This window comes from Marmota monax, unplaced genomic scaffold (genome assembly GCF_021218885.2).
Source record: "Marmota monax isolate L192 unplaced genomic scaffold, Marmota_monax_Labrador192_F-V1.1 WCK01_AAM20220418_F8-fsc00105, whole genome shotgun sequence".
NCBI lineage: Eukaryota > Metazoa > Chordata > Mammalia > Rodentia > Sciuridae > Marmota > Marmota monax.
The window spans coordinates 1761468-1789320 of record NW_026692947.1 but is presented as its reverse complement, the minus strand read 5'-3'; the positions used below and the strand labels follow the sequence as shown (position 1 = coordinate 1789320).

Genomic DNA, 27853 nt, shown 5'->3' with positions numbered 1-27853 from the left:
AGTCCACACCAACAGCTGGGTGGCCTCCAGTGCCTCCCAGTCTCAGTTCATTTCCCTGCCCATGAAGCAGGGATAAAAATCCATCCTGCCTAGCCTTTCTCCCCTGCCAGCTTTGAGTAAGTCAAATGATCTGGGAGAGAAGCAGCAGACCAGCTTCTACTCTAGGCCCTATCATAAATCAGGTCATCCTGTGACCTTTGAGGAGACTGAATGGCTGGAACCAAGGTCACTTTCAGCTCTGAGGTAGGCTACCTTGATTTCTGCCTGAGCCCTATCACCCCCTCCTGGAATTCTCAGGTATTACACCAATCTGCTCCCTTGATCTCTCCCAGGATTGAAACCCAATTCATCACCACCCCTTTCTCCCACGGCCCCATACGGGTGGTTTCCCCCAAACCAAGGATGCCAGTGCCTGACAGTGGCTGTGTAGATCAAAGAATCATGTGCTGAAAAGCAGCTCAACTCCTGATTCAGTATTTAGCAAAAGAGGAAGGGTTTCCCAGTCTTCCTTGCCCCCTCCACACCCCCAAAGGGCAATTACTCATGGTCCCCACACCAGATGCCTTCCTCTCTCCTCCCAGGGCCCCCAGCACATAAAACCTCTCTCCACGGGTAGGAAGAACACAGGTGAGCAATGAGGGCCTGAGCCTCAAGAAGAAAGAGAAAGAAAAACTCTCAACTATTAAATCTGTTTAGTAAAGACAAATTCGTTCATACAAAACAACAGTTTACAACAGTCTGAGTGTTTGACACACCATCACAGACAAGGGCGGTGCTGTAGGCACCCAGGGCCCTGCCCCCAGACCCAGAGAAGACTCAGGGGCCCTCCACCACCAGCCCCTGAGGGAGCCACCCCCTCCTCCAGAGGGAGGGAGGAATGTGGGACCATGGCACTGAGGACTCTCCCCACGCTGCTGCTCCTCAAATACTGGGGGCACCCCCTCTCGTCACAGGCTGAGTTGGGGGGATACAGTGGCTAATGGGCAGGGGGCAAAGTGGGGACATCTTTGGTGCGAAGACTACCCCCACCCACTAGGCCACACAGTGGAAATTTGAGGGAGGGCCACAAAAGTGGTCCTACCCTTGCCCACAAAGGGTAGCTGGCTGATGCCCCAGAGCCCAGGAGAGATGCTTGAAACACAGAAGTTCTGCAGTCTGACCTACCCGGGCTCACCCACGTGACCTGAGAGGCAGCCCACTGAGAAATGGCTAAAAATTTAAGAAAAAATCAACAAGAATGGATTAATAATGGCAAGAAGGGGAAACAGAGGCTGTTCCAGTAGGTCAGTGCCTCAAGAGGCCCTAGGACCAGCACTACATGGGCAGTAGTCCTGAGGGTCCAGACTTCCTGAGCACTGTGACAGTGCCCAAGTCACTCCTCTCTGCCTCCTGGAACGCAGCTAACAGGCCACAGGGGCCTGGCTCTGGATCTGGAGAGGCTTCCCAGGCACTTAGGCAGGCTCAGTGCAGGCAGGGACGGGGAGGTTCTGGAGCCCCACCTGCCCAGCCCCTTGAACGCACAGACCCAGGCACAGATCTGGGCACGCGCACATGCACACACGCACACACTCACTCCTATCTGTCCAGCACACTGGTGACACCTGAGGACTCTCCAGGAGAGGAGGTGGGTAGCAACCCTTCCAAGGGTAGCCTTGAGCCCCCAGAATGCCTGAGCCAGTAGGGACCCAGGACCGTAGTGAGAAAACCGGGAGGGCAGATGGGACAACACAGGGACACTCCCTGTAACAGTTTCCACAAATACCCATGGACAAGCCCCAAACCTTTGCAGTATCCAGAGGGGAAGGTGTGTGATGGGAAGGGGAGTGAGGGAAAGGGCAACAAAAGAGGTTTCATAAAAACTCTAAGTCAATCACTGATAAAATTGCAAAATGAGCACAGGTGTGAGAGCTGCTTGCTCCCCTCTCCGCAGCCTCCTGGCCCCTCCGTCTCTGGAATGGCCAGGATCAAAGGCAGGATTCAGCCCCTGACGCTGTCTCAGGCTCCATGAAGCTGCAGAGGACAGGAGGCAGAAGTGGACAGTCTGTGTCTCTTCGTTTAAAAAATAAATTCATGTAGAGTTATTGCTTGTCCTCCCGCGGACAGGAGGGCTCAGCAGCTCAGTGGGCCAGGGCTGCAGCCTCCAGGGCCCGAGCCTTCTTCCGCCTCTTCAGCAGCAGAGGGTTGGATGCATCTTCAATCTTTTTTATCTTGATCTGCTCATAGTCGACACGCATTGTGGCCAAGGCACTGGTCATCTCCTCCTGAGGACAAGGGCAGCGGGGGAATGGCACCAGGAAGGGACAGAAAGACAGCAAGCCAAAGTGTGTGACAGAGTGCAAAGGAGAAGTGAGAGGCAAGAGAGGCAAGGCAAACAGAACGAGGGTGCAGGGAGGGAAGACAGGCAGTTAGGGGTTCTGCACTGCTGACAGCAGCATCACCCAGTGCTGGCTGCAGAGCCTGCCACTGCTCTGCTGCTCTCCCAGGATCCTTCCTACCACCCTGCAGAAGATGGCAGAGCCCTGGGATGGGAGTCAGGAGCCCTGGGTCTGGTCCCAGTCAGTCACCAGCTGTGTGACCTAGAACAGGTCACTCCCCCTCTCTGGGCCTCAGTTTCCTCATCTGCAAAATGAGGAGATCATACCAGAAGGCCTCTAAGGTCCCTGTTAGGGACTCTGGGAGTATATGGCTTATAGGCTACAATACACTTTGAATAAGTGCACAAAACTTCTGCTACAACCTCAGGGAAGTGACTCAGAGTCACTGCTCTTGTTATTAGGGAGACACTAACGAAGTTAGTGGGCAAGAACACAGAGCCACTCTCCCAGCAGGGCCCCGCTCACACTGGGCACTCGGGCAAGCTGCCTCCCTGAGTCCTCCCGTGCAGTGGCACCACTCACCTTGACATCCTCCCACCGTTCCTTGTCCTCCTTCAGGACCCGGCTGGTGTGCAGTGGAGTTTGAGGGACCTTTGTTGATTGCTGAGGGGACAGAAAAGGGATCCAAGTGAAAGTCTGAGGCAGATAAAGTCCTAGATAAGGACCCATACTAAGTGACATCCCCTTGGACCCAGGTCTCCCTGCCTGCCAGGCTTACCATGATCCAGGGGTGGTTCATAAACTCTGTGATGGTCATTCTCTGAGTGGGCTCTGTTTTCAGCAGGTTTCGGATAAGCATCTTCACTGTGGGGTGGGGCAAGTTCAAAGACAGCTCAGGGGTCACTCCCCATTCTGCTCATCACTTTTCAGAGGAAATCAGGCTCAAAAGAAGGTTGTGTCTCAAAAGAGGCAGACTACCCAACAGCAGTGGCCCAAGGACCACTATGCTATACCACTTGACAAGGCCCTATGCAGCCCAATAGCCCTGGCCCTACCCAGGCCCTTCACACAGGCAGGCCACACCCAGCAACCCACAGTGGCACAAGTCACATGAGACAGATGCCAATGAGCATGTGTGCATATATGTGCCCATGTGTGTATGTCCCCTGTCCCAGAAGGCTGGGCTCCTACCTTCCTCTGATACTTCTGACCATTCTGGGTTGGGAAATTCATACTGGCCCATTCGGATGCGAGTCTTCATGCCCGGAGAGATAGCAAGGCCGTGGTTGGAATAGAAGGGGGGATACCCACAGAGCCTGTGTCAGACCGAGGCAGGAAGAAAGGGACAGATTAGGTGTTATTTAGGGGCCCTATGCCAGGAATAGGGTGAGAAACAGTCTCTTCTCCTTGTAAAGGTCACAAGAGACTCATTTACACAGGAATGACACACAAAGCCAAGGACAGAGCCCAGGAATCCAACACGCCAAGTATCTTAACCACACACATCTAGCCCTTGAGCTAGTTCCTCCCCACTGTGCAGCAATCAGAGCACTGAGAGAAGGGGGTGTGTCGGGGATTCCCAGGAGATCTCCTGTCCACTAGGAAATGCTAACATTCACCTCTTCCTCTTGTCCTGGAGAGGTACGAACTCCCCGGCTCCCTGCCCCACTGCAGCCCAAACCACCCTGGCCCCCTCCCCAGCACACTCACAGAATGTACATGATGACACCTAAGGACCACATGTCACAGGACTTGTCATACTTCTCTGGGCCCAGCACTTCCGGAGCTACAAAACAAAGATCAATGTGGATGGGAACAGTGTGACCCACCCATTTCTCTGAGGGTGATGCTCCCCGTACAACCCTCTGGCCCAACATGACGGGACAACTGCAGGAGTGGGAGGAGGAGAGCAGAAGACTCCCCTCCAGGCCCTGAACCTGCAGTCAGTTCTTAACATGAGAACACCCCAACCACAGAGACCTCCAGACTTGTGCTAGCCATGTAATTTCACAGTTAAATCTGGGTCCCAGACTCCACTGAGAACCTGATGGAAATAATGGTTCTTCTCAGGGACACAGTTCAAGCACCAAAATCCTGCCCATGATTCCAGGCAACAAGTTCTATGATATCTTGGTCCTACCTGAACTCTGACAGTCCTACTTTTTTTTTTTTGATGGTGCAAAGGATGGAACCCAAAGCCTCACACATGCTGGGCAAGCCCTCCACCACCAAGCTACATCCCCAGCCCTGAAAACCCTACCTCTGATGGGATCCTACCAAAACCAGCACAGAAAAGGCAAAAAGACTCTCCCCGGATCTGAAGAGGAGGGGTTGAGAAAAGTCCTGGGGAAACACTAGGCCCCTGGGCCTTCTCTGGACTTACCCACATAGTATGGCGTATAACAAGGAGTGGTCAAAGAGTTATGGCTGGTGGTTTCCTTGGCAAAGCCAAAATCAGTGAGTTTCAGAATGGCGTTGGGCCTTTTAGAGGTGTATAAGAGATTCTCAGGCTACAGAAAGAAAGACAGGCAAGTGAGCACCCTTGCTGAGCCCAGGAGGACTATCGGAAACCTAGAGGGTGATGGCAGCTCCTTCCCACCCACCCCAAAGCCATTTGTCCAGCCCAGAGCTGCACACGTGGGGAACATGGAGCTCAGTCCAACACCCAGGATAGGACACGACAGTGTGAACACTACAGGGTCAGAAAGCCCACAGTGCTGATAGGGAGAACCCAATCTGAGTGCAATCAGAGAAGGCTTTGCTACTGGGTTTGCAGTTTGTTCATCAGCAGAAAAAGCAGGTCACCACAGAGCAGAGAATGACACACTGACCCATTCCACCCTCATGAACCAGGCAGCTGGGTACAGGGTGACTCTAGCAATCCTCCTGCAGGTCTCCAAGTCCAGCCCCCGCACCAACAAAGCACTCAAGCATGGGACATAAATAGCTGGTACCTTGACGTCCCGATGAGCAATGTTGATTGAGTGCAAATACTGGATGGCCTCGCCAATGCTCTTCATGATTTCTGACGCTTCTAGAGAGGAGGGGTGGCAGTGTGGAAGAAAGTCTCAAAGATGTGCTATCAGGTTTGAAAATCCCATACACCAGCCCCCACCCATGCAGCCTGAGGTCCTCACACCCATCATCCACCCCAGAAACCAAGAAAACAGTAGCTGTCCTCAGCAACTGAAGTGACACCTCTGGCGGTGAAGAGACAACAGCCTGAGGCTCTTTCCTGAAAGCAGGCCCGGCAGAGGCCCTTGGTCTCCTACTGCCCTGCCCACCCAAGCCTACCCCCACGACCGACCCTTTCTACCTCTTTCTGTGAATGCTTGGTCTCCTCGGTCCTGGATTCGGCTAAATAGTTCTCCACCATCCAAACTGAAAGAAAACCCACCTTGAGATCCACTACCCCTAAAGAAAGTCAAGAATGTAACATTCCAAGCTTCAGGTCCACACTGGACTGTCCTCAGAGGGAGAGGCGCCTGAGCATGGTGGGGACAGGCTGGGCTGGAACTGCTTACCACTCCATGACAATCAGCAGGCACTTCCTGCCTGCATACAGGTTCTCGTAGACATCTACAATGCGCACGATGTGTGGGCACTGGGAGGCCCGCCAGTGCAGCTCCACCTCCCTGCGGGCCTTGGGGCAGTCCTGGAGCATCTGCAAGAAAGCACCTCCTGAGTGACGCAGGCTCTGCAGAGGAGGCCCCCCACCGCAAGTCCCCGTTCCCACTCACACTATCCCAGCCCCAGCCCAAAGTCACAGGCGCCTCCTCCTAGATCCTGAAAGGACTCTTGACAGGATCCCTTCAGGGCCTCAACAGCTAGGAGGAGATCAGCCCTTGGGCCAGGAAAGGTCATGAAGTCTACAGAGGCAGGCTGCAGTGGGGTATTGGAGGAGCATGGTGAAGGGAGGCGACATGGGGAGAAAGAAAGACTTGAGAATGGAAAGGGGCCTGAAGAGGGAAGACTCCAGAATCGGCAGGAAAAGGCACCTCCAAGATCACTCAAACCTGCACACCAGACACAGAAAAATGTTCTTTTTACCCACAGTTGACTTCACTCAACCAGCAGATGACCTCCAGAGTCAGCCTTTGCTGGTCTGAATCCCCATTCATACCAGCTTTGCAACCTTGAGCAATGAACATACCTCACTGAGCCAGACCCCTCTTCTTACCTGAACCAAGTGTCTAGATACTAAAGGAAGCTAGCTGCACCTTCCCCAGCCTCAAGGGCTGAACCTTGGCTAGTCTGAGCCAATGTCATTGGTTCCATTCCTTTTGCTAGTGACTGGCTTGGGAACAAGCCTATGACCCAAATGACCCAGAAGATCTTTAGGAAATCTACTCAGAGGCTGCTACCAAAGAATGCATGGAGTATACAACATCTCTCCTGGATGTGGCACCAGGACCATGCCAGTCACCTGGGTACTAGTAAGGGGGTCAGCTGAAAAGGAGAAACCAATGCACTGAGATGACATCACCAAGAACCCCTCATGACTTCTTTTTGATAAGATTAAAAAACTTTCTTAACTGTTGAAGCTATTTTTGGTAGAATTTTCTTATTGTTTGGAACCTGACATACCTCTCCTTGTAAAGTGGGGGTAACAGTTTCTTTTTCACAGATATGTTGTAAGGGTCAAATATACTGCAAAGCACCTAGCAAAGTATCTGACATGTGCTCAATAGCTGTTGTTTTTACTACAGATGCCAAAATAATTGAGGCAAGGGTCCTTGCAGACTTTCCATCTTCATGAGAATTCAAGATAAGCCCTATGTAGTACACACTTCAACTGCTTTGGACATTTCAAGGGCTGGGGTGTCAGGGAGAGAGTAAGGTTAGGAAGTAAATGCACAGGCAGAAGGAATTCACCCAGTCAGGGGAAATGACAAGAATCAGGCACTGACTGACCAAGATGGAGCAGAAGAGGGGATGGGTGAGTGGGTGGTGCAGCAGGGAGGGCTGAGAGGCCTGCTAGAAAGCACATGAGGCTTGGTAAGTAAGATCAGATGACCGAGAGGGAGCCAGATTACAGATGAGTCAGATTCCAGTGAAAGACAAACACAGAAATTTGCAACAATAAAACTAGCATGCATTTTTGCAATGGCCCATGATATGCCGGGCCTTTTCTAGTTATATAACAATTACCATTTTATAGGATGAAAAAACTGAGGCTCAAAGAAGTGGTATTCCCAAAGCTAAGTTTCTGAGAAAAACAGGCCCAGAACTGGAATCCAGGCCTGACAGACTCCAAAGCCAGGCTTTTCAACCACACAATGCAGTTGTGTTTTGTTGTTGTTGTTGTTGTTGTTGTTGTTGTTTGGTACTAGAGATTAAACTGAGTACCTAATCCCTGGGCCACATTCCACTCTTTTAAGACAGGATCTTGCTGAGTTACTTAGTGCCTCACTAAATTGCTGAGGATGACTTTGAATTCATGATCCTCCTGACTCAGCCTCCCAAATAGCTGGGATTACAGGCCTGCTCCACTGCACCCAACATACTACCCAGCTGTTAAGAGAAGGCTAGAAGCTGAAATTTCCCAGAGTGACTTTGCAGAGGCAATTCCCCAAGCAGGTATCCAGAAAGAATCATTTTAGATAACTCAGTCTTCCTCGGAGCACTCTAAGAATAGTAGTTGCAAGAGGAAAGATCCCCATGGGGTCACACTGCCACCTTGTGGCCGTATGAGAACACTGCACAGGTCCTGAGTTCTGCTACTTTTCACTTTATTCATTTGAATGAATCCAGGAAAAAAGAGAAGAGTAGGAGGCGGCACTGGCTGATTTCATATGTATGTAATTCAATTCAACAAGTATTTATGAAGCTCCTACCAAAGGCCTTGCTGAATGTCAAGGCCAAAGGGAGCCCTAATCTGAAAGTTCAAAGCAGCGGGGTAGAGCCCCCCCCCCCACCCCATGCACACACATACTGGGTATAAAGTTCAAAGAATTTCAAAAATCTTTGTTCAGAGGAAGAATTCTGAAGTGAGAGCCACCTCTCAACCCTGCAGTCAATAAGCCTGCTTCTTGGCGTGTCCAGTCTCTTCGGTCCTACTTCAGAAAGGGAGGACAGGAGAAGAGGTAGACACAGTAAGTGCTCATAATCTGTCCCTCTCTTCCTGTTCTCCATCAAGGGTGTGGAACTGAGATAAAAGAAGAATCCCACATAGAACTCTTTCCCCACAGGGTCGGCTCCCCATCAGTGGGGAAAACAGCAGAGTAGCTAAGGCACTGCCAGAGCCTCTGGCATCAGGAGAAAGGAAAAAAAAAAAAAAAAAGATGGCCACCCACTACACCTACCATGGTGCCAAGGTAGAAGAAATCCTGAAAAGGCTAAAGGTACGGGAATATGAGTCAAGAAAGAATTTCTCAGATAATGAAAACTGATTAGGGAACCATGAACACATCAGTCTGGGGATCAAATATGACCCTAGTATTGGTATCGATGGCCTGGGATTCTAGGTGGTTCTGGGAAGGTCATGTTTCAGCATCACAGACAAGAAGAGCAGGACAGGATATGTTGGGGCCAAATACATAATCAGCAAAGAGGAAACCCTGTGCAGTTCCAGCAGAAGTAAGATGAGGTCATCCATCCTGGCAAATGAACTCCCATTGCTATCCAAAAAGGCCAATAAAAAGTTCTCAGTGAAATGTTTTCTTTAAAAATGCTTATAACCCAGTGAGCTAATGTGCTGTAAGAGTATTAAATTCAAAGGGCTCAGGAGCAAATAAATGTTTCCAGAGCATCCAAGCAGGAAAGATCTGTCGCCCTCTACAGGCACTTGGGAACAGAGGCCCAGAGAAGAAGAAAGCTGTCAAATTTACTCAGAGGCAACTGTGTGTGGTTGTATATCTACAGCCAGGAGATACCTGGGCCCTGGTCTGGAATTTGTTAATATCTGGTTGCGTACCATTCTGAGATGCTCCAATTTCAGAAGGCAGGACAATGAGACCTTCCTAGCTTCTTTCTCACAGAGCCCTTGTGAGCAGCTACTGAAATAAAGCCTCTAAAGGGTTTTATTATCAGGAAGGCACTCATCACTGCAAGCCAGCAGCATTACTGCCACAGCAGCAGGGTCATGGCTGCCTGAGGCCAGAGCTGGCAGGATAGTAGCCTGGTTTCTGTCTTTAGCCCAGTGACTACCACCTGGGCATCAGATCCCTGCTCTAAACCAGAGCCATGCTCAGTGAGGATGCACGGAGGCCAAGCCCGAGTGCACATCTCTGGCACCCCTGAACTTGGAGCACTAAATGCAAGTTCTACTCTTTCTGCCATTGACAGGTACATAGCACAAGGCAAAAGAGAATTTGCCATTAGAAAGTCTGGTTCACAGCATACTCCCAGACTTACAAAGTCATCTGCTAGAAGGGGCAAGTTGGTGTAATACAATGAAGGTGGCCTTAGAAACGCCGTGCATTTACTATTTTGCAAATCTGTGCCTATCTCCCCCAATATAAGTTTCTGAAGGGAAAGGTCTTCTGTTGTTTCTGCTTACCCCTCCCTTTTCCCTCCCCTCACCCAAGGGTAGATGGATTGTTTAGTTTTTTCCTACATTAGGGAAAAGGAATTTCTGGGCACAATCCTTTCCCTGTTGCTTCTTCTCTCTACATATCTAAACTCTGTCCATGGAGGTTCCTCACCAAAAGTGACTGTGAGTGGGCTGCAAGACGTCTATCCTCTATGAAGTTAGCTGAAAAGCAGAATATTCTTAATTCTTAAAGAAACATACTAAGAATTTTTCAAGAAGACTGGTAATTGATATCTATCCAGGCACATGTTTATCAGAAATCTGTGACTGGATATGAAAATCAAGCAAGCCATGAAAGCAATACCTCCCAATTGGTCAGGCAGGCAGGCTGACATCATGGGGCAGAGCCATGAAGTGCTAAAGATACTTGCAGACAAGTGTGGAAGACAGAAAGCATAGAGAGAGAAGTCAAGAATGTGCTAATCTGGAGTTCAGGGCTAAGTAAAGAACAGCAGGGAAGGTGGCCTGTGCTCCCAGCCAGAGGGGGATAGGGAAAGGGAGCAGGGCTCCCAGAGGGCTGTCAGGGGCCATAAGCAGAGGAACTAGGGCATCAGGTAAACAACCAAAGCCAAGAGAGTCACAAGAGTCATGTGGGGAAGGTTCTCTGGCATGAACAAGGACAGTGGTGGCCAAAGGGCTTGGGACCACAGTTCTGAGCACCACAGGCTAGAAGAAGGAAGGGTCTTCCTACTAAAAAGCCACAGGCCTTTAGTCACAGAGGGCCTGGGGGGACTGAACAGCATGAAGCCCATGCTAAGCCTGGAACTAATATTGTGACTTCCTTCTGTCCCACTGAATTTGTGTCTGAAATTTTCCCGCACTATAGAAAGGTTAACTGCTGCATGTGCTACACTGCAGTGCCACAGCCTAGGGCACCTGCCAAGTGTGTCAGGGGTCAGGACCAGGTCACAGAACCCACTGCCTGGGGATGCCAGGACAGTGGCAGTGAGAGAGACACAGGAGCTACCCAAATGTAGTTCCAGACCTCTCCAGAGGAAAAAGGGACAGGGCCTTTGATTCAGGTTGTACCTGGTCTCCTTTATCTCCCCTCCCATCTCCATCACAGGGTCCCCCGAAAAGACATTGTAAGCCAAGCTGAAAGCCAGAGAAAAGGAAGGAAATCAGGGAGACCATGGCCTCAGGTGCTACTCACCAGTCAGGCAGATGTGAGGACCATACTGGAAAGGGATAAGCCCAGCCCCAAGGTTCACCTCTGACAAGCACTGCTCCTCACTAACTGTGTGAACTCAGGGGTTTCTTAACCCCTTTGTGCCTCAGTTTTCTTATGAGTCGAATGGGATAAAGGTCCCTGCCTCATTTGATGGGGCTGTCATATTAAATGAGTTGATGCACATATAATACGTAAATTACCTAGAACGGTGTACCATGCACAGTGACCACTGCATTAGTGTTGGCTATTATTAGTCTGTTCCCCTCTACCATGTGTTAGTCACACTGGGGTGGGCAGCTGGGATCCTGACCACACCCATTTCACTTACATGGTTATTCATAGCCCTGGGCAGCAGGCAATCAGGGCCCAGGATAAAGGAAGGGAAGTAGACTTTGGCGTGGCAGCCCTGAGCTTTTCCTCCCTACTAACTAAACTGGGCAGCTGGAGACAGGTGTGCATGTTATGAGGGAAGGAAGACAGCCCTTCCCAAGACTGATTCTGATTTGGTGCTAAGAATGATGGTCTGATTCAGGCACCAAGTGCTTCAGTGTGGTGATGTATGGTGCCCACTGTTCCACAGACCTCTGCATGCACACACACCCCCAATGCAGCTGGGGTCAGGGAAAGCTCTGGGTGTCGTGTACTAAGCTACCAGCTTTCAGACCAGAACCATCACTCCTATCTGTAGCTACAGACACCTCTTCCGTACCACATAATGGATGGCCGGCCTGGATGCTCTGCAGGGTGTAAAGAAAAGAGTAGGCTTGGGAGGCAGCATTGTGGACAAGCGCCATCACCCTCTGAGCACAGTGCTCAAATGGGCAGCAGGTCCAAGAGGGGGTGGGGGCTCCTTGGGAAATGGCTAAGTACTTCCAGGGGGGCAGCTCACCCACCTCACACCTACCCTGTGTGCTACCCTGGGAAGGGACAGCCTATTTTATAACTAAGATAACTTACTATTGAAGGATTAGTTCAAGGCCTTCAACCAGTTGTCTGTGACAGGCTACAATTGAAACCCTGCTCTTGCAGCTCCTAAAATCCTCTCCCACCTCTTCATGGAAGACAGAGAGATTAAGTTTGCCCAAGACTGTCCATGACATCAGCAGCCAGCAATGGAGGCTGAGAATGTGTTAAGTGCAAACCCTCTGTTGTTGAAATTCCACTTGTGCAATTTTATCCTAAAATACTAATCACAGGTGCAGCTTATTATTCACCTTAACTAGAAATGGCTAACAAACTCAATACCCAGCAACAGATTGCTTTTTTTAAAATGTGAGTTTATCAACATTTCAAATACAGCATACATGGCTTCAGCTGCCAAGTGCACTATGGGCTGGCAGAAGAGCACCCATTAGCTAGATTGGACTTCTCTTACCAGATGCTGAGCAATGGCATTTCACAGAGGGCTGGCTCCATGCTGCCCTCTGCAGGGCAAATGTGGAGGATAGTATGCTAATGGTATCACCCACAGAACAGTGATGGGGATGGTGCTAAATTCTTGGGGGTTTTTTTGTTGTTTGTCTTGGTGGTCCTGAGGATTGAACCCAGGGCCTTATGCATGCAAGGCAAGCACTCTACTAACGGAGCTATATCCCTGGCCTGGTTCTAAGTTCTTATGCTTGTCACAGCCAGTGGTTCTTAAAGTGGCATTCCTGGTCCCCTGTTAAAAGTACAGAATCTGGACCCCACAGTGCCCTCTTGAATTGGAAATTCCAGGGTGGGGACTAGCAAGCTGCCTTTCAAACCCTCTAGGTGACTGGGATGGGAGCTCAATTTTGACAGCCATTAGCATTTGTGGTGTCTAATTTGTTGATTTTCTGCACCACCAGAATCCTAGTTTGTTGAAGTTAAGTTTAGTCTTATTTTTTATACAAAATGATAAACCTACATTAAGCTTGAGAAGCAGAGGATCCTGTAAATGTGTACGGCCCAGGCCAAGAGCTGTTCAATAAAAACCTTTATGCTTAATCAGTTTTGTAGTGTATGTGTGTGTGTGCGCGCACACATGTGTATACATGTATCTTTTTGATGGTATGAAGAATTTATTTTGGATTGATTGTTTTAAAAAACACCACAATGAATGTATAATTTAATTTATTTTAAATATTAATATGTTGTTACAAGGGCAAAGTAATTTTAGGATTGGTTGCCTCTGATCCCATCTGCTCCAGCTGTTTCTGTCACATTAGTTCTTATCTCTGCCGTTAGTTGGCTTGACATGTTTATATTTAATTCTCACAATAAATTAGCTACCATAGTCCTGTGAACTAGATCTTTTCAAAACTCTGTCTTTACAAAGTCCAAAAAGATAAATAATTCTTCAGCTATTTGAAATAATTCTCTCTGGGAGGCCAATATTCCAAGAATATGTTCAAAACTACAACTCTAACTACCATTTTTATTATCCTTTTACATTCTCAATAAGTTGAGAATTAAAAAAAAAAATGAGTTTCTCTATTCAATTCATAGACCCCGAAATGATATTTTAGAAGAATATTTAATGAGATAATGGATTCCTGTGTGTCTATTAAATTTTCAGTCACCATTATTGTCACTGCCTAGGGTAGCACCATGTTTTCTTTTTCTTTTGCAGCACAAATTCTAATCTGTAATTAATTTAAATTTATTTACCAAAAAGTAGTTGAGGGGCTGGGGTTGTGGCTCAGCGGTAGAGCACTCACCTAGCATGTGTGAGGCGCTGGGTTCAATCCTCAGCACCACATAAAAATAAATAAATAAAATAAAGATATTGTGTCCAACTACAACTAATATATATATATATATATATATATATATATACAACATATATATATATATATATACAACATATATATATATGTAGTTGACTACAACTAATATATATATATAACATATATATATATAACATATATATATATATATATATATAGTTGAAAGAAATGAAAAACTAAGTTACAAAACTTTATATACAATAGAATCTCAGTTCAATATGTATATTTATTCATATCCATATATGTAACTAAACCTACTTATGCATACACATATACACATTATATATAAAACAGTGATGACATTTAATACTCAGTAAATAATTATTAATATCTCTGAAAAAATCAGCACCAAAAGCCTTTAAACATCCATTCCACACTGGTCTGGAGATCAGGCCTGCCTCCAATAGGGGTGAGCATCCCTGATACACCCCCTCATCCTCAAGATCCCCCAGGGTGGTCACAAAGGGCTGATGTTCAACAAAAGGCAAGAAGCTGAAGTGTCACACTGAAAATGACAAATTTTCCTATTTTTTTTCCTAAATATTTGCAGTACATGATGGATAAAAGGCTAACTTGACTCTAGAAAATCAATTTGAAAGATTAACAGCCCATTATAAAAATGGCTAAAGGATAAGAACAGGCAGTTCAAAGAAAAAGAAACACAGATGGCCTAATGAAATATGTTCAATGTAACTCATTAAAAGAGAAATGTTTATAAAAAAACAAGTATAATAATTTCACCACTCTGGCAAAACTGTTTTAATGTTTGACCAAAACAAAACTCCTGGATTTATGTACAGAGTTTAGGAGAAAAGGCACTTTCTCATATACTCACTGGGTAGGAATATAAATTATTCAATTTTGGAGAAATGTGGCCATATCTATCAAAATGGTAAATGTTCAAACCTTGGACTCGATAATTACACAGCTAGGAATTCATCCTGCAAATTACATTCATAAAGCATTTTAATGGCAAAAAACTAAGTAATAACCTAAATGTCTACCAGTGAGGAACTAGTCAGATAAATGACAGCAAATCCATTCAACAAAATACCATGCACCCTTATAAAAAATGAGGCAGCTCCTCACCTACTCCTGTGGAAAGAGCAGGGTGTTATTAACTGAAATTGTAGACAAGGAAAAGGTGACACTTTGGCTTTATGTTTAATGCTCTAGATTATTATTATTATTATTATTATTATTGGAACTGAATTCACATTTCTTAAGTAAAGTTTTGAGTATATTCATACAAAAAAGAAGCACACACACAAAAGGTAACTAGTGGTTTACTATAAATGGTAGTAATATGGATGATGTTTCCTTCTTATATGTAGTTTTTAAATTTCCAAAAGTCAAAAAGGAAAGTACTAAATAGAATGTATAATTCCCTTCATGTGTTTTTATTGTTGTTATTTTGTTTCTTAAGACAAAGGAGGGAAGATATATGAATTTGTGGATGCTTATATTTTTCTTGGAGGAATTTCCCAAAAAATAAATTAATAATATTGACCACCCGGGAGAAGGTACTAGAGAGAAACATGTATTTTTCTTTTTTCCTTTTCAATTTAAACTTTCATTTATTGTTTGAGTCTTTACCATTGCATGAATTTCTTTTTTAAAATGAAATCAAAGAGGTTGATTCTAAGGTGTGGCATACCTTGGGTCTTATATTAGAAGCCCTGGTCGGAGATGGCTGACCGTTATATATGCCCCAAAGGCCAGATGTCCTCCTGGCTGGAGAGGGAGAGGGCAGAGATGAGGGATGTCACAGGGCTCCAGGAGGAAGATAGGTCTGGCCAGAGGGTGGAGGGCGGGAGGTTAGGCAGCTGAAGCAAAGACCTGCATCTTCCTGGAGGACATAACCAAAAGATGATAAAGGGCAGGCAAGGCCCCAAAGCACTGCTGCTAGCTACACAGCAGGAAAAAGAGAAATTTTCCATTTGTACTGCACTGATCATGTGCCAGGTACAGTGTATCTATAGAAAACACTGCTATATTTAAACCTCCTAACAGCCCTAGAGAGTACAGGCAATTGCTGGCTCCCTTATGCAGGTGTGGGTGACCAAGCCCCAAGCAATGTGCCGAAAGCCACCCAGCCAGTAAATGATAAAGCCAAGATTCAGACACAATTCAAACTCATCTCCAGGCTTCCCCACCCCTGACAAGAAAGGAGGCTTTAACAAGTAAACCCTGTTCTGCTAATGCTAGTCTACTGCCGACCTGTCTTGCCCTCCCCTAAATGTCTCCCATCCTTGCTCTGGTTCCAGGCCTGCCCCATTTATCTCTCCATCCATCAGGCCCCACGCAGAGCCTGGCACTGAAGAGTCACAATGAACACTTACTGATTAAATGGGCAGGCTGTGCCGCTCAGCAGCTTTACAGGCCATGGCTTTTAACAAAATACAAGGCATCCCTCCCTGGAAGACAAGGGAGATGGTGAGAGGGAGGCAATACACTAAACTCTCCAAACTGGTTTTTTTGTACCTAGATACAACTCACAGAGGTCATCAAATTAATACAGAAGGATCCAGGTGCAGTGCACATGCCTGTAATCAGGGTGGCAGAGGAGGCTGAGACAGGAGTATGGCAAGTTAAAAGCCAATCTCAGAAACTTAGTGAGGTTCTAAGTAACTTAGTGAGACCCTGTCTTAAAATTTTAAAAAGAAGAAAAAGGGCTGGGGGGTGTGACACAGTGTTTAAATGCTCCCCTGTGTTCAATCCCCAAGAGATTGAACACAGGGGAGTTTAAAAAAAAAAAAAAAAAAAGACAGAAGGAGGTCAATAGCACTGCTTCCTGCCTAAGCAGCCTCTATCAATCTGGTCCTGCATGACTGCCAAAGCAAACTTAAAATTTTAATTTGAAATAATAAATGCAGGCATGTATACTAAATCAATAGATCTAATGGGAAGTACAGGGGGAGGGAGGGAAAAGATGGAAGAAGAAAATGAAAAAGTATTATGTGTGTGTGCATGCACACACACATCCCTGTTCACAATTCCACACACCTACCACTGGAGTAACAGCTGGTAAAGAGAGAAGGAAGAGAACTGGAAGACAGATCAGTACTATGGTAACATAATACAGGAGAATTCATGGTCAAGAAGATATGAACCAGTCCTTCCCACACTGTTAGTAGAAATGACCCAGACACAAGACAGCAAACACAAAGACATCTGTGACAGAGAGGTTCAGTCCTTCTGCTAAGAGTTGGGCACCTGGCAAATTCTTGTTTTATCTAACTCAAGACCTCAAGGGAACAGTTACTTTGAACTAAATTCTGACCAGGAAGGAAAATCTAGTATATTATGTTTAAAAATGCACACATACCTTAGCTAGCAAAAACCACATGAACAAGAACACCACCACCCTGGGAGGAAGTAACCTTATTGATTTAGAGTTCAAAGTAGAGAAGAAGGAAAAAAAAAAAATCTGGGGTCAAAATCCATAGTTTAGTCTAGACCAACTTATAGACAGAGATCTCAAAAGGGAATGATCTGGAAAGATCCAGCCTATCTCTCTCTAAGGAGTGAATTCTGACCATCTAGCATAATCATTCCCTGAAGAAAAAAGCAGGTGGCAGCAGCCACAGGGAGTCAGGTCACAGCTCAGGGAGAACTGAGGAACTCAGATACTAAATGATGCATCCAAGACCCAGCTACAGCCCATAGGGAAGCCAGAGCACACCCACTGGGCAGGCCCTCACAAAACAGAGGGAAGAGAGCTCATGGAAACACGGGTACTACTAGAAGCTAGGTCTTCAAGCCACATCCAAAGTTTAGGCAGCAGGGGCTCCTATACAAAAAAAGAGAATGGGGGAAGTTCATCCCTAGTCTGTCCATTTTTTCTAGCAAGGTGAATGCTCTTCAGACTAGAACAAGCTAAACACTTATAATTACCCACAGCATGCACATGCTCTCAAGGGAAATCTCAAATACAGCTTATACCAAGCCCAGCTTACAATCACCCTCAATGATTCAGTGAAAAGATCCCAATCTTAGAAGAATTACATCCCAGGGTGCAGCAAGAAACTGTAGTGTGATTCCAGAGCCACTGTTGGTGGTGATGGTCAGCAGCCCTGTGCCCTGCTTTGGGGGCAGCACATTTCCCTCAGAACCCGCTATGCTCCATCTAGGCCCTAGACTGAGCACCTGGGGTTTCAAGGGCTCACAGTCAAGAAGAAAAATGAAACAATATGTAGACAAAATTGTGTGAGAGCATGTAAATAACATGTCTGGCATTTTTGTTGTTGAAAGGGAAAGGAATAAATAGGACAGGCTGCTTAACATAATAGTAGTCCCTGCAAAGCTCTAGAACAGATCATGAACTGGACCTTCACAACCCAGCCTGGGATCCCCACAAAGCCATGGCAAACTAGGCTCATTTGCTTCTTAGCAGAATTATTAAATTATAGCCCAGAGGAATGCCTTGACTGCTATGAGGTGTACTTACAAAATCTCCTTCCTGCCAAGCCTTTGGGATGACAATGAAAGAGGGAGTGAGATGACAAAGCATTTAGATAATATTTGCAGTTGCTATAAATGACCAATAATAAAGTGTCAGTTAATGGCTTGAGGACAGCTGCTGAACAAACGCCAAACTGAACTCACTGCCCCTCCAATTTGCTCCAGGATCTCAGTAAATGGCAATGACATCACCATCTAGCTGGGTTCCCAAATGTAAACCGCAAAGTACTCAACCTCAGTCTCTCTCCCTCTTTTCCTCCATCATCCACAGAATCAATCCAACTGTGTCTCTGGAAAGATCTCCCAAATCCATCTTCCCTTTTCCAGTTTCACTTCCTCTTGCTCAGTAAGCTCCTTTCTCTTGGGTGTGTTCTAACTGGTTTCTAGATGGTAGACTTACTCTGTCCCACTACTTCTGAAAGGCAAATCTGCACAGGACATGTTTTTTTCCCTTAAATATCTCCATTGGGTTAAGTTCTGAACTTGGTGCTTCCCAGCTCCTACAACATATCATCTCTACCCCATCTCCCAATAGTCCCTATACTTAAGCTACACTGAACTTCATGACTTCAAACGAGCCATGTCTTTTCATGACTTTATGTCTTTGTGTCCCTCCAAGACCAGCACAATGTCACCTCCTGTTCAGGCAGAGTTCACCCTTCTTTCCTCTGTTCCCCTAAGAATCACTGAACACCTAGGTCGACACTCTGGTGTTATTTGCAAGACAGTTCCTCCTACTATAGACCTCTTGGAGGCTGGGCCAATGTCTTGTTCATCTTCTAAGTCCCAACCCCAAAATGTGGCATTTAGGAGGTACTCAATAAATAGTTGTCTGTTGAATCAACTCAAGAGTACCTACAATGACAAACCAAGCCTTGCCTAATATTTTACCAACATACTGGCTGAAGACATAGGAGACAGCAAGCTTATCAAGCTTGCAAGTAATAAAAAGAACTAAATAAGGACAAGATGGTCAGTGTGCTAGATATTAGGATTTTTAAAGATTATAGTAGGAGAAATATGGGCCAAAACTAACCCCCAAAAAGCCATATACGAGTGTTCCCAAAACTCCTCCACAACAGCACAGAAAGAAAAAGAACTCCCAAGTCAGATCCAGGTAACAAGGGAGGGAGGAAAGGCTCTGAAGCCATCGTCCCTGGGGCAGGGGCCAGCTCCACCACTCACCAGCTGTGGGGCCTGGTAAGTTCCCTAACCTCCTCACACCTGCAGCTGCCTCCCCTATAAGACAGGGTAACAACGATCTCTATCTCATAGAGCTGTTGTTTGGTTAATAATAATAATACAGCTGCATTTAGAATTAGGCCTACTCAATAAACTCTTTTTACAGTTTGTTCAGTTTTGTTATCTGATTCAAGCAGAGGAAAGAGAAGGTGTAAAGCACTGTGGTTAAAGCAGGGGCTCTGGGACACCACCTTCAGCTAGTAGCCTACCTGGCCTGAGCCAATTTTCTCACACTCAAAATCGCCACCATCCTATCCATTAAACGGGAATCATGACAGAAATAGTTCAAAGGTACTTCCGTGTCATGTATTTTCATTTGGAAAAATAAATGGAAATAAACTGAATATCAATTTAAAAAACTGGTGAAATAATGGCACATCCACATCATAGAATAATAAACAACTATCAAGAAGAATGAGTTAGAAATCATAATTTTTTCTATTTTCAAATATAAAAAAGTAAACTGTAATTATGTACATACATTTTTATGTATGTACATATGTACATATATTTTTATAAAATGTTTTGAAAAAGCAAAAGAAATGTTGTGTGTGTGTTTACCCATGCTTTCATAAATACAGGCAGACCTTGCTGTATGGCCACGCAATCTTAATTTTCGCTGGAAAGAATCTAGATTGTTCCATGACCTTTAAAAATGTTGTCAAAATGTTTTAAATTTTTTCTGTCAAGTTATAAATGAAGAAGGAAATTTTAAAACAATAAACCTCATATGTATTTAGTAAACATGTTGAAAACATTAGAGCATTGAGAACGAGGACTTCATCTCTGTAAAGCTCTGGTGAGTGGTGGTGCTGCCCCGCCCCAGGGCTGCTGGCCCCAGCGCCTTTGCTCCCTCCCTTCTTACCTGGATCTGACTTGAGAGTTCTTTTTCTTCCTGTGCTATTGTGGATGAGTGTTTTGAACTCTCACAATGACATTTTTAGAAGTTAGCCTGGGCTCACACGCCTCCTACTGTAACTTTTGATTTCAGTGTGTCTGTAAAAACCTTATCCAGAGCAGTCTGAACCATGCCTGGCTTCTCGCTAACATGCACTGCAGTGAGAACATCTTTCCCAGGCCTTCCCAGGCCTTCACAAACTGTCACTTTCCTTTCTATTTCACCAAATGTCAGTTTCTAACATTTTATCCTTTGTGCTTTCAGTTGTGAAACATCTCCGAGAGTGCTGTTGATGTGACGTTTTGTCCCAGTGTCACTTCCTCTGGGACTCTTCCGCATTTGTCAAGACCCTTTCCCCAGTGTCCTCAGCATGCTGCCTTCTCTGAGTTTCCCCATCTGCACGTGCAGAGACTCGGATGGTGACAGTGTCCACATCCCCACGTCATCTGTCCATTCTATAATTCCATTTATGTTTGGCTCAAACTCCACTTCCAGCTTTACTATTTTTCATTTCTTTGTTGAAATTTCATCTTCCTTCCCCAATTCCCTTTATTGATTGCCCATTTTTATAAAATATCACAAGTTGCTCACAAGGAGACAAAGAGGCAACTAAACTATACACCTCCCTGTGAGTGAACCGAACAGATGGACAGTGACCAATCACCAGCTGACTCTTAAAGGACAAACATGATTGGTCAGTGACCATAATGAGCATCTGTTATGTACATAGTGATTTGTAAACTGAAGAGCTAACAGCAAAATTTGTACTCTATGCAATGACTCAGAGCTAATACACCATGGCAACTGACATTTGAGCCATGCTGTTGGGGGACTGATGTTATTGAATCTGTGGTAACAGAAATCCATGTGTATTACAACCATGAAAAAGTTGAAGACTGTGTAAAGAACATAACCTGGAACCATATTCACAAAGAGCAAAGAATGATTGCCCTTTTGGGAAGAACTATACCTTGGGAATAGTTTGCAACCAGGGCAGATTTTGTCCCCCAAGAGACATTTGGCAATTGTCTGGCGAAATTTTTATTGCCACAACTTGGAAGGACAAGTTGCAACAGGCATCTAGTGAGTAGAGGGGCCAGGGATCCAGCAAATTCCTACAAAACACAGGACAATCACCCACTACAAAAACATATCTGGTCTAAAAGTACAGTAACACCAATGCTAAGACACACTATTTTATTTTATTTTAAATATTTATTTTTTAGTTGTAGTTGGACACAATATCTTTATTTTACTTATTTATTTTTATGTGGTGCTGAGGATCGAACCCAGGGCCTCACACATGCTAAGCGAGTGCTCTACCGCTGAGCCACAACCCCAGACCAAGACACACTATTTTAAACCAGAGTTTTTATCAAGCTAATTTTCATAGTGCCTTTGTCATTAGGTAGTGGCCAAGATGAACCGAGATGACGGCACAGAGGAAGAATGCAATCGGTACTGTTAACTTGGGAAGCTTGAACTGAGCATCTGAACACCACCTTAGATCTACGGTATGTTTACAAACATTAACTCATCTGATTTGACACTATGATGTTACTGCCAAAGAGTTGCTATTGCCTTCAGCTCATTGACAGATCAAGTACCTGGGTCAAGAAAGGGATCCAAACCCAACCACACTCTGCACTTCTCACACATCTAGAATCTGAGTGTAGACCACAACTACATTCCAGTGCTCAATTCTAGGCAACATGTTTGAAAAAGAGTATTAAACTTCTAAAGGAGGACACCAGGATGGAACAGATCTGAGAACCGAACCATGACACACAAGAAATGGCTCAATAAACTAGGGCAATTGGCCTAAAGGAGTAGTTGAGGGACTGGATGTGGTAATGGTCATAAAATGGCACAGGATTGTTAAGGTAAAAGGGCTAAATTAGTTTTGTCCTGTGTGGTTTCTCAAGGGAGGAATTCAAAGAACTATTCTATAATAGCAGGAGCCCTATATGGATGTCCTCCTCCCTAGAAATAGTCCTGCAGAGGCAGCCAAGTGGGCTCTCAAGGAGAATCTTATTTAGGACAAGAGACTACTCCAGATGAACAATAAGGCACTTTCTAATGCAATCTTGGGTGCCAGGTACAGTGAGAGGGCAGGGCAGAGTCTCCAACAGGAACAAGAAGCAACAGCCTCCCAAGCCTGGCAATCACACTCCTAGGTATATTTACTCAAGAGAAAGGAAAACATTACGTCCACAAAAAGACTTACGTGAGATTGCTCTACGAAGCTTTATTCATCATGGCCAGAAACTGAAAATAACCAAATGCCCATCGACAGGAGAATGGATAAGGAAACCATATCATATCCATAAAGGGAACACTACTTTGCCTAAAAAGGGACAAACTACGAATAAATGAAATCATGTGAATGAACCTCACACATAAAAGTTCATACAGATTAACCCATTTATATGAGGTTCCAGAACAGGCTAAATTAATCTATGGTGAAACCACTTCATAAGTGTGATGATTTATAAGGGGTTAGGTATGGGGATGGTTGGGAAGGAGCATAAGGGAACTAACTAATGTACAAAAAAACTTTTGTGTGTTACAGTTTTGGGTCATACACATGAAGGCATTTATCCAAATGCATCAAATTATGACCAATGTGACATAAATTTTACCATTAAAAAAAAAAAAAAAAAAAAAAACGTACAAGGGGCTGGGGTTGTAGCTCAGTAGTAGAGCACTTGCCTAGCGTGTGTGAGGCACTGGGTTCAATCCTCAGCACCAATAAATAAATAAATAATGTTCATCTATAAATTAAAAACAGTTTATAAATAAAAGTATGAATAAGTATATTAAATTCTAATTAACTCCTGTGTACACTGAAATGTTTGAGAGTGAAGTACACCGATGTCTGCAACTTATTATGAAATGTGTCCCCAAAATAAGATAGACTGTAAATGGACAGAGAGATTAAAAGATGGAAAGAGACAAAGTAAATAGAGTAAAAAGTAAATGAGTAAAAGGGAAAAGTGAAAAAGAGTAAAAATAGAATTTAGGTGGTTGAGCTTCTCAGTGTTCACCACGTAATTCTTTCAAGTTTGCCACATATCTGGAATGCTTCAAAATAAAAAATTGTGGGGAGGAGGAAGTAATAGCCAGGAGCAAGCACCAAAAGGGAATGGAGAGGTGGCTTAGAGGTCATGAGAAGAGACCACAAGGAGAAGGAGAAGGCCAGTTTCAGCCTACACAGGGGCCTTAAGGCCAGAACTGCAAAAGGCCTGGCTGACCTGGGAACAGGCAATCTTGGCCAAGATGGAGCACAAGTAAGGTTAAGGCTCAGACCTTTGCTATTATAAGCTTGTTCCTTTGGGACCAGTTCCTTCATTATGTGACTATGTGGCCGGGGGCAAGTCCTTACCCCTCTTGCCTTGGCTAAAGTGATCAACATACAAGGAAAAGATCAGCTTAAATGATCCCAGGTGCAGCCTACTATTCCAGCATCTCTGGAAACCAATTTTTTTAGACAGGACCAGAGAATGAAAATGCCAATCATGACTTCAGTGAGCTCTAGTGGTTTCATAGAGGCAAAAGGCAGGAAGCCTGCTATTGTATCAATATATCCTCAAAGAAAGAACCTAGGTACAGACAAGCCTCAACCATCTCCATATGGATGATCCATTCTATAGATTAACCACAGCAAGCACTGAATCCATTAGCAGAAGAACCCTCTCCCCTACTCTACCCTCCCACACAGCCAGTAATTTCTGGGACATACAACATTATGGAAATCCAAGAGAATTAAGGAGATACATCTGCTAGAGAAAGAAAATTCACTGATATTCTGAAAAGCCCAATTTCAATATTTTAAAATTATCTACTCTACTACCATCTACTACCCCCAATGAAAAGGATTATTTCAACTCACTTACTTATAAGACTGTGAGTTTTCTTTGGTATGGTTTAACTACTCTATAGTTCTTGACTTCAAGGACACATGCTGAAGTTTACCAACTGACAGAAAAATATACTAGAAAGTATACAACCCTGGATCTAGCTCCAGTTCTGCAGGTACTCACTGAGTATCTATATATAGACAAGTCACTTCACTGTCTCCTCTGAATAATCTAAGACAGCCTTGCCTAGCTGAGTAGAGCCTGTAGATTCTCCAGGGAAGCACAGGGGACCCAGGGAATCCCTCCTAGACTCTAGTACCTACATCCAGCCCCTTTTTTCTCTGCCTCAGCCAATCTGGTTTCCAAGGCAACTGGAGTATCTAGTGCTTCTGGCCACAGATCTTGAAGAAAGGGGATATATACATGCTTCTCAAACCAAACGCCATTACCTCACAAACCAAAAACAACTTCTGGCAGGACTTCCTTCCCACCATTCTCCTTGGGGGCAGGTGAAGAACAGGCAGGCTGCTCAGAGATCAGGACTCATAAAGAGAGAGCCTGGAGGAAGTCTCCAGAGTGCCTGGGGTAGGGAAGTCCTGCTTCTCCCCAGAAATAACTGTGGTCAGTCACCCAGGGGAAATATGGGATCTTTATCATGCAGGACAACAAGACACTCTGTTTAGGTCCAGATGTGCCACAGCTGCAAGTAGGGCCATGACAGGAAGTAGAAAGCAAGGCTAGGACCTATGGAAAAAAACAAAATGAGGACAGTGCCATCGCCTCCCAAACTACATGGCTACTATGAATTGGCTGCAACCACAAGGGTTTTACCAGCTGCTCAGGACTGATGAAAGGACAAAAAAGGGGAGAGCAAGGCAGAGAGCAACTACAGGGGACTCAGTCACTGCTCTGCCGTCCAGCCTTAAGGGACAGTGACAAATGGCTTAGCCCACAGTGCCATGAAAGGAAAACCAGAATATTCTTCTGAACAAGTAAAGCCACGCCCCGGGCTAGGAGGTAGGTAAGAAAGAATTTCCATCATGACCAATTTGTCTAGAAAAGGCCTGAAGGTCTGTCTTCCCAGCAGCAGTGATGCATCCCCAGCTGATGGGGGAAGGAGCATGACATCGCATCTCCTCTCTTGTGCCCAAGCCCTCTCCACCCTCACCCCACATCCACCTCAGTGAACTCAGAGATTCCTGGCAAGGGCTTCCTCCCTTGGAGCCATGGCAAGTCCTAAGGGTCAGGATGCTGGTCCCTCCAGAGATGCTGGAGCCTGGGAGTCTGCAAGTACAACCCTGGTTGGCAGCAGTGGCTAATAATGCTATGTCCTGTACAAAGCCAGCCCACCCAGACTTCTGGGGGAGGGGTGCTGGGGAATAGTATCTGCACTTTCTTCCATTAACAAAGGGCCACCAACCCTAAGCTGGGTTTGCTCCTCCCTCATCTGAGTGATGGGGCCTGACAGGGAGCAGGCCAGAGGTCTGGGAAATAAAGGACACCTCTCCCTAGTTCTTGATGAGGACAGGCAAACTCCCTCTCTGTTGGGAAAGTCCAAAGAGAGCAAGCAAACAAAACAACGACAAAAATAAAATTTAAAAAAAAATCAATCAATCAATCAGAGAGGAAATCCTGGTCCTTCCTTAATTATACTGCGGTAGCCCAACACTAGAAGTGTATAATCCCCAGGAAGAGTGACTGATTCTCATCCCACATTTCCATTTGTTCCCAACTGCTGATTTCCTTAGAAATAACCATGGTCTCCTGCTAAGCCGTGCTAGAAGGGCCTGAGGCCTGCAACAGGCTCCGGGAAACCCCTATCCCTGGGTCTCTTCCAAGTGAAGAATCCAGCAAGGCCTCCCAGGCATTCCTCAGGAAGCTAGCCATCCGGGAGACGATTCATTCTTACCCAGCTCCTGCCCCCAGTGGTCTAAAAACAGTTCCAGCCCAGACTCTTAAATGTTTAAAAAAAAAAAAAAATTCCACAAACTTCAAACTATTTCACAATTATAAATGCCTTCATCTCTACTTCCTGGGGTAAAGGTGAGCTGAGTACCTTTCTGCCTTGGTCCATACTCTAGAGCCCTTTGATGGGTAGAGAAGAGAGAAAACTCCAGCCCACCTGCTTCCTCCCAGCTGTACCCTCCAGGGTCAACACCATCTCCCCCAGGGGAAAAGGAGAATGCAGAGAGAAAGGGAGCTAAATCTTGCTTCCCTCTACTTCCAGGATTAGTAAGCAGCTGCCTCCAGATCCCCAGCCCCTCCTTTCTCCACTGCCTAGGAACTCCAGGCAGCCTGGGCCTCAAGTGGGGTATCTGCAGATTGCTCCTTCACCACCCCCACACTGCAAAGTGCCCAAAGTGCTGCTTCCCAGGCATGACAGATGTAGCTGCTATTCAGTGCTTTCAAGCCAGGACAAAAGCACAAAGCCAACAGGGATGCAGACAGGGCCAACTTTAATAGAAGCCACCTGCCGGGGCCCTTCTCTGCCACACACCCTAGATGCATACACACACACACACACACATACACACACACACACACACACACACACACCTTTTTCAAAGCTCTCAAACGTGTTGATCCAGGTCAAGTGACTTTTCCTGAACCACTGGACAATTCTCTCAAAGGAGAGAGATTTTTTTATTGTCATTTCTCAAACAGTACCCTGTAGGATGTTAATAAGTAATGTGTAAAAATGGGTCCTATAATCAGAATCACTAGGTTAAACAAAGTTAAACAGATTCTGTTACTGAAGAACTTCTCAGAGCCTTAATGTGGAAATGTGTACTGCTGAATGTTCCCCATTTATGTGATCACAGAGCATCTCAGGATTGGCATCAGTGCTTGGAGAAATTCGTGGCTTCTTCCTCCATGTTTACCCAGCCCCCTATAAATAAATCTTCTATCATCTGAGAACATAAGAAATACCTTGCTTACATGAGTCTGCCTCCATCAGCTCCCACTGAACAGATGAAAGAACAGATTAACAAATGCATATACACTGGTGGCACATTCAGGTCCAGTGGTGATGAAGCTTCTGAAAGGAACACTGAAGTTCATGAAGGACTGCACCCCTGCACCACTCAAGCCAAACTTGGCTGTGGCTCCTCTGTGCTTATGTCACCAAGAAGGCTTTGGCCCCCAGATGAGTCAGCTGGTTTTAGTCCTTTATTAAGTCCTCCTCTGCCCAGATGTTACCAAATGTTTTACACTTGGCTATAAGGGTAACTGATGGCTTCACTCAATGCACAAAGTGGGTAAGTGAGAGTCACTACCATAACCATCACACATGGTGTGGAGATCAGCCACCACCACCACTAAGCCAGCAGAGAAACCTGAAAGGACCAGCAGGAAGGCCAACCAAGCTCAACCAACAAGAGGCCCAGGACACTGCTCACCCAACCTCCCTCCCACCACGGTAACAATGAGAAGAGATACCCAAACATGACATAAAGTTCCAAAATCTCTCAGAAACTTCCTATTCAAACCACATATCCTAGATTTTCTTTGGATTTGAAAGTAGCACCCACCCCTCATCCCCCAAGAAAAAATACTTGCCAGACAGACCCTAACTTTGGATTGGAAAAATATAGCCCCTGTACCTTTTGGGTAAACC

General features: G+C 45.5%; 1 protein-coding gene across 1 annotated transcript in view; it reads right to left on the bottom strand.

The window, feature by feature from the left end:
• Nucleotides 1–677: 677 nt before the first annotated feature.
• The window catches only part of Mapkapk2 (MAPK activated protein kinase 2), a 44068-nt gene continuing 16892 nt past the window's right edge, over nt 678–27853 (bottom strand). The window contains exons 2-10 of the mRNA XM_046452226.2: nt 5840–5979; nt 5632–5696; nt 5270–5349; nt 4699–4825; nt 4026–4101; nt 3507–3631; nt 3094–3179; nt 2898–2978; nt 678–2261 (exon numbers count right to left, since the gene is read on the bottom strand). Coding sequence (XP_046308182.1) covers nt 2118–2261; nt 2898–2978; nt 3094–3179; nt 3507–3631; nt 4026–4101; nt 4699–4825; nt 5270–5349; nt 5632–5696; nt 5840–5979 — 924 coding nt within the window. The 3' untranslated portion in view covers nt 678–2117. The remainder of the gene's footprint in view (nt 2262–2897; nt 2979–3093; nt 3180–3506; nt 3632–4025; nt 4102–4698; nt 4826–5269; nt 5350–5631; nt 5697–5839; nt 5980–27853) is intronic.